This window comes from Salmo salar, chromosome 14, assembly GCF_965601325.2.
Source record: "Salmo salar chromosome 14, fSalSal1, whole genome shotgun sequence".
Classification (NCBI taxonomy): Eukaryota; Metazoa; Chordata; class Actinopteri; order Salmoniformes; family Salmonidae; genus Salmo; species Salmo salar.
Window position 1 is genome coordinate 23,333,965 of NC_138304.1, and position 8,167 is coordinate 23,342,131.

General features: G+C 38.6%; 1 gene segment (V, D, J or C); it reads left to right on the forward strand.

The window, feature by feature from the left end:
• Positions 1 to 5,711: 5,711 nt before the first annotated feature.
• On the forward strand, positions 5,712 to 7,882 carry LOC106569048 (T cell receptor alpha variable 9-1-like). The segment is given in 3 exon segments: positions 5,712 to 5,727; positions 5,838 to 6,165; positions 7,870 to 7,882. Coding segments are annotated over 3 exon segments (357 nt in total).
• Positions 7,883 to 8,167: the final 285 nt, after the last annotated feature.

Here is an 8,167-nt window from a genome sequence, read left to right on the forward strand (position 1 = left end):
ACAAAACACAAAAACAATAAACGGACGACCACCAGTCTTGCAGGCAACACACAGCTATGCTAAGAACAATCTCCCACAAAATTCCATGACAAACACATTCCTATTTATAGGACCTTCAATCAGAGGCAATGATAGACAGCTGCCTCCAACTGAAGGCCCCAACACCAATTAGCTAAACATAGAAATAGAAACGACTAGACTGAACATAGAAATAAACTAACATAGAACAATAACCAAAACCCTGGACTAATAAATCAAATACCCCTCTACATACACAACCACCCCGAACCATATAAACCAAATACCCCCTCTACATGAACACATACACAAACACACCCTGAACCACATAAAACAAATACCCCCTGCCACGTCCTGACCAAACTATAAGAACAAATAACCCCTTTACTGGTCAGGACGTGACAAGGGCTTAGACTGTCGAGGGTATTATTGCATATTAAGGATAACTTCTTGTGGCATTGGGCAGCATAGCCCAGGTCTATATTGGACTGATCAATAGGGTACTGTGGACTGTGCCATTCTTTCTGATTTTGTTGCAAATCCTCAGTGGATATAAGATTTTATTATATTTTTCAGATGAGCTCAATTTGGCCTGAACAGAAAATGTATTAATTATAATTTTCAAATGACTTGTATAAGAAGACAACATTATGTAAACGAGATATTTCATGGTTCCAAATATTTCAAATTTAACAAGGAATCCCTCTTGCTGTTTTACTAAATAATTGAATATTCAATAAGCTTCTCCTCTACTGCAGAGCTCCTACAGTGGATGGAACATAAAGTCTATAACAGTCTATTCTTCCTCTACACATGATTCATAATGGCACATTTGCATAGGAATACTTTACTTATTCTGGATGCATGCTATTTTGATACAGTATAGTGCTTCTCCTTTCTACACTCTCATTCTATGAACCTTAGCATATTATGTATTATAAAACCCCCAAATATATATTTTTCAGATTGTAAAGGTGAAGAGGCTGTTGACCAGCAGAGTGGACATGTTACTGCCCTTGAAGAAGGACTGGTAACACAGCTGTAACTACACTCCCAGTAGTACATCTCCTGATATCTTCTGGTACATCCAGTTAACTAGGGACTCTCCTCAGTATGTCCTGAGAAGAGATATTTATTCAGAAGGGAGCAATACTGATGAGATCCAGTGGAGGTTTCATTCCAGGCTGAATTTTGTAGACTGTTTGTCACAGGATTCTCAATGTTTGACAATGTGCAAAAAGAGGAGGAGAGAAGGACTTCATGGTGTCATCATGGCCTAGCTACATCAGAGTGGTTTTACTCTTCTCCCATTGATCTCACAGTAGCAGACATGGGACCCTGGCTGAGTAATTTACTGATTCTTGCTGCATGTTGTTATGGTATTATAATATTATTTTCCTAATTTGTTTACTGCCTTTCTTTTTTCCCAAACATATTTTTCAGTACAATACTACCAGTATTAGGTTCACACTTTCTAATTCACTCAATCATGTTGCTTGATTATTTTCTCCCTAATACAAATGTGTATTACATTATTTTCCAGAATGTAGAGGAGAAGACACAGTCATTCAGCCATCAGGAGATGTTATTGCTACTGAGGGAGAACAGGTCACACTGGACTGTCAATTTGATGCAGATGATACTAGAAATCTGAACCTGTTCTGGTACAAGCATGAATTAAATGGCTTCCCAAAGTTCATGTTGGGCCGTTTTCCTTTTGGAAGTAAAAATGCCACTGAGTTCAAGGATAGATTTGATGCCCATCTCGATGCAGACTCCAAGTCAGTCCCCTTGAAGATCCAGAGGGTGCAGCTGTCTGACTCTGCTGTGTACTACTGTGCTCTGAGGCCCACTGTGACAACAGGAGATACAGCCTCATTACAAAAACTATTTGATAGTGTGATGTAAGACTCTCAGAGAGCCTAGTTGAAGCTCCTCCTCAATGCTTCCTAAGGCAGAGTTAAAGAAGTGGTTTCAAAAGCCTTTGGCACATACAAGTGTGTTTGCTCTCTCCTTACCTACCCATCTCACAGTAGACATGGAATCTTGGCTGAAGAATATTCTGATTCTTTCTGCATTTTGTTGGGGTATGATACATTTTGGGGATTTGCTTACTGCCATTGCTTTAATTATCCCTTTATGTTGTCCTGAAAAATCGAGGAAGTTGCTCACTCTATATGCTCCCAATAATTTAATGGGTATAAATCATCAAACACACATTCTTTTTTCAACGTATATAATTTCTCTCCAGAATGCAGAGGAGACAGAGTGTTACAGCCAAAAGGAGTTGAGACGGCTACCGAAGGAGGACAAATTACACTTGCCTGTCTTTATGAAACAGATGATGCAAGTCCATATCTATTCTGGTACAAACAGGGAGCAAACTACTACCCAAAGTATATGCTTATGCGGATCAATTTTGAAACTGGGGACAATGCTACTGAGTTCAAGGAGAGATTTCATGCTGATCTAGATGCCAACTCCAAATCAGTCCCCTTGACGATCCAGAGGTTTACAGCTGTCTGACTCTGCTGTGTACTACTGTGCTCTGAAGCCCACTGTGACAACAGGATATACAACCCCTTTACAAAAACATACTGAGCTACACAATGACAATGCACTTGTACAGTATAGTAACACAATAAATGTAAATCCGGGACACTCAAATTAGCATGAAATGTTATGTTTGTTATGTTTACTTAAGACAGAAAGTTACTTAAGGCAAATCCTTAAACCTTTCAGCTAACCACTCCCCTAATCCTAACCTTAACCCTTTAGCCTAACTCCTAAACCCTAATCTAGCTAACATTAGCCAGCTAGCTAACATTGGTGTCAGCCACCTAGTCACCTACTGTAGCTAACATCAGCCACAACACATTGGAATTCATAACATATCATACATTTTGCAAATTCATAACATATTGTACAATTTGCAAATTAATAAGATATTGTATGTTTTCAAATTGACATCCACAAATTAGTACATAGCATTTGAAATGTAACATATCATACTAAATGGACTGGTTCGGATTTACTTACAGGATAATACGAAATGCTCTGACACCAGGTTGTAGATGTAGACATAAGAGACATTAAAATGCCATTACAATATGTCATAGATTAGAAAATAGACCATTGTTTTATTTTTAGAGTTGGCCTTGTAGTGTTACTTAGATGAATTTAGAAAAAGCAATACTCAGTATTGTGTACAGAATAATGGAAAAACCAGCATCAACCACAAGGAGGCCACATTACCAAGTTAGTGTTGCTTTCTACTCTAAAATGACTTGTTTACAGTATTTGCACATCACCCTCTGTGCTGTGCTGCATGGTCTAGGCCTGTGCTGCCACTAAGACAGGAATCAAGCTAGCACACCGGTTTCTATATTGTAACACACATCAGTGTGTCTTGTTCTTTGTATACTATGGTAATTATGGGACATTGGCTGTGGACCTCTGTTGTTCTTGCTGCACTTATCTTCAGTAGGATATGGCTCTCACTATCTTTTTCTCAATACCCTGATGTTACTCGAATCCTGACATTTTGTGACCATGGGACTTTAAGATTTTATCTGAGCAAAGCAAAGTAATTGAGCATCAAAGTTTTCACATTCGAGATCTCAGAACTGTTTTGCAATTAATTGTTCTTTCACATCCATTAATGTTATCACCTTAAAGATACCTAAAGTGCAGAGTATCAAAATCCTGAGACATTTGTAAGTCAGTTTGTTTAGGGTGTTGCAATTACAGATAGAACCTTAAGTCTCAGAAATGTCAATCTTGGTTCTATCTGACACTTCTGAATTATACAAGTTAAGAAAACTGTAGCTATTTGAATACATAAATAATATAATACTATTTGACCGAGATAGAGTAGTAACACCTCATCAAATACATTAGGAAATGTATTATGATCATCAGGCAAATTACTATCATCACTGAACAACCATGTGACAACATCATTTACTTTAAGACTTCTGACAGTGTTGAACCTTGAAGTCCCAAGGCATTCTTCTTTGTTTCCAGAATGCAGAGCAGCAGACAGTGTCACTCAGTCGAAGAGAGAAGTGACTGCTTAAGCTCTCCTGTAACTATACAGTGAAGGCAGATACTCTGCTGTGGTACAGACAGTACTCTGGATCAGGTCTCTAATTCCTTTACCTGGTCACAGCTACCAATAATCCATATTAAGTGAGAGGTGATCCACAAGACTTTAGACTGTGTCACGGCTGTCGAAATGATCGGACCAAAGTGCAGCGTGGGTGTAGTTCCACATTTTATTAAATGCGTGAAACTTTGCAAAACATAAATAACTGAATTTACAAAACAACAAACGCAGAGAGAAACAAACACTACTCAAAATATAATCAACCACAAAACCCAGGAAGAAAAACCCCTACTTAAATATGATCTCCAATTAGAGGCAACGAGGACCAGCTGCCTCCAATTGTAGATCAACCCAAAAAACAACAACATAGAAATAGAACAACTAGAACAACAAGAAATAGAAAACATAGAAAAACACAAAACATCCCCTGTCACGCCCTGACCTACTCTACCATAGAAAATAACCTCTTACTATGGTCAGGACGTGACACACTGTCTGTTAATCTGAATGAAGAGAGAACCCATGTGGATCTGGAGATCTCCTCTGCTGAAGTGACAGACTCTGCTCTGTACTACTGTGCTCTGAGGCCCACAGTGACAGGAAACCCAGAAACACCACAAAAACCTGACTGCAATAAAGTCCTATGTTAGATGCTGGGTTAAACTTGGAACACTGTTACACCCATCACCTTGTTTCTCTACCCAGTGTTTCTCCTCTCTGCACTTGTTGGTGAGTATTAATCTTACATTACATACTTTTAGTTTATTCAAGGTAACTGTCAAGTGTCATTTGAAAATAGCACTTCCTCCAAAAAATGTAAATGACTGATTATCTTTTCACTTGTATTGAATATGACACATAGTATGTAATAATTTCCCATGAACTGAAAATGTTAATTTAATCTTAACTTCATTACAGGTGGCAGTTATGAAAGTGACATAAAACCAACTTCAGAGACAGAACATGGCATGGAGGGAAACAGTGTTACACTGTCTTGTAACTACTCTGGCTCAGTAGACTATCTTCCATGGTATCATCAATATCCCAGATCAGCACCGCAATTCGTCCTCTTCACTACACCTCTGACCCCTCTGTATTTAGAGTTAAAGCCTGAAGACCCTCGACTGTCTGTTAATCTGAATGAAGAGAGAACATGTGTGGATCTGGAGATCTCCTCTGCTGAAGTGACAGACTCTGCTCTGTACTATAGAACTACGCCCTGACGGCCACAGTGACAGGAATCCCAGATTCACTGTACAAAATCCTTTCATATGGGATTCATACAATAAAATGGAGGGAATCTACCTCCTACACTACCCAGTGGAGGGAATGAGAGATGCAGTATCACTGAAGAGAGGACAAATGAGAGGAGAGGGCAGGAGAGAAGTGGAGAGAAGAAGAGAAGAGGAGACATTGAGCATCTTTATAGCAACTGTACTTTGGGGTGGAGCTTGTAGGTAAACTAAGCAGAAATTTTCAATTGTAAAACTTGCAGATGAAGTTGGTTTGGAGTATTCAGGTTCTGTTGTGCTATTAGTCAGTTTGACTTCCAACCCCAGCCATGTTGTTCATCTGGTCACTTATTATGTTCTCAGTAATAGGTAAGTTATGGCTTTCAAAGTAGTGTCATGTTTTCTGCTTAGAAAATTACAACGATAAATAAAAAAATATATAAAAAAATGACTCAATATCCATCTCTTCCCATTTGCAGGAGGCAGTTATGAGCAGACTATCGAGCCAAACCAACATGAAGTGTATGCAGAAGTGGGTAGTAATATTCTTCTTTCCTGCAACTACTCCTCAGCGTACAATCTACTATGGTATAAACAGTCTCCAGGATCAGCTCCCCAATATCTTCTGCTCATCCCGCACTCCACTGGGACTGAATATAGAGATGACTCTCTTGACTCTCGCTTCTCTGGTAAACTGAACAAAGAGAAGACCCGTGTGGATCTGGAGATCTCCTCTGCTGAAGTGACAGACTCTGCTCTGTACTACTGTGCTCTGAGGCCCACAGTGACAGGAAACCCAGAAACACTGTACAAAAACCTAACATCGTCTGAGAGAGTATTTCTACTCTGTAGTTCCAGGTTTTATTTGACAGTAGTTCCATCAAGTGGCGTCAACATGAACCCATTATATTATGTCAAGAGGAGGAGAATAGTGTTATTCATACCATGTAATGAGTGGAACTGATTCAACCAGAGAGTGAATGTTCCAAGAGAAGATCATTAGAGAAGTCTCTGTCTAACACCCAGTCGCTATGATGCTGCTCTAATCAGTCCTGTTTTTGTGCACTTGTTGGTAAGAATTCCCTCTCATTAAAACCTTTTGGGGCTAGGGGGCAGTATTTTCACAGCCGGATGAAAAACGCACCCAATTTGAACAGGTTACTACTCTGACCCAGAAACTAGAATATGCATATTATTAGTAGATTTGGATAGAACTGTTTGAATGGTGTCTGTAAGTATAACAGAACTCATATGGCAGGCAAAAACCTGAGAAAAATACAAGCAGGAAATGAAAATCTTGTGGCTGTACTTTTTTCAAGTCATTGCCAATGGAACACACAGTGACGAAGGATTCATTTTGCACTTCCTAAGGCTTCCACTAGATGTCAACAGTCTTTAGAAAGTTGTATGAGGCATCTATGATGAACAGAGACCGAATGAGAAGGCTGGAAATTTGGTAACCCAGGGAATGACATCACTTCATTGGCGCGCATTCATGTGAGAAGGGACCTGTGTTCCAAAACGTTTTTCAAGACACAGGAATGGTCCGGTTGAAATATTACTGAAGTTTCACGTTAAAATGGCCCTAAAGATTGATGCTATACAACGTTTGACATGTTTGAACGAACGTAAATAAATTCGTTCGCGCATCCTACATTTTGAGTAGCTTACTGAATGCGCTAACAACATGGAGTTATTTGGACATAAATTATGAACTTTATCGAACAAAACAACATTTGTTGTGGACCTGGGATGCCTGTAAGTGCCTTCTGATGAAGATTATTAAAGGTAAGTGAATATTTCTAATGTTATTTATGCATTTAGATGACTCCAAAATGGCGGCTATCTGTATTGCCTAGTGTATTTTTCTGAGCGCAGTACTCAGATTATTGCTAAGTGTGCTTTCTCAGTAAAGTTATTTTGAAATCTGTCAATGCGGTTGCATTCAGGAGATGTTAATCTATAATTCTTTGAATAACAGTTTAATATTTTATCAACGTTTATAATTAGTATTTTTGTAAATTCACCGGAAGTTTTGGGGAGATGTATTTTCTGAACGTCACGCCCCGATGTAAAATGCTGTTTTTGGATATAAATATGAACTTGATAGAACAAAAAATGCATGTATTGTCTAACATAATGTCCTAGGAGTATCATCTGATGAAGATTGTCAAAGGTTAGTGCATAATTCTAGCTGGTTTTCTGCTTTTGGTGACGCCTGTCCTTGCATTGAAAATGGCTGTGTGTAATTTTTTGTCTATGTACTCTCCTAACATAATCTAACTTTATGCTTTTATAAAGCCTCTTTGAAATCGGACAATGTGGTTGGATTAAGGAGATGTTTATCTTTCAAATGGTGTAAAATAGTTGACAGACAGAATGTACACTGTTCAGTATTCATTACAATATGGTATTATCAATATGAAGTGGTAATACACTTTGAAACACCAAGTGTGGATATACTGTACACTGTCTACATTGACTCAGTAATCCATGTTTTCTTTTTTACAGGTACAAGTGTTGAAGACATAATTACTCCAGACAGAGATGTAGTGGATATTATGGAGGGTAGTAGTGTTAAACTCTCCTGTAGATACAACAGCTCATTAACTTGTTATGGATAGGGGGCAGTATTTTCACGGCCGGATAAAAAACGTACCCGATTGAATCTGATTATTACTCCTGCCCAGAAACTAGAATATGCATATAATTATTAGCGTTGGATAGAAAACACTCCAAAGTTCTAAAACTGTTTGAATGGTGTCTGTGAGTATAACAGAACTCATTTGGCAGGCCAAAACCTGAGAAG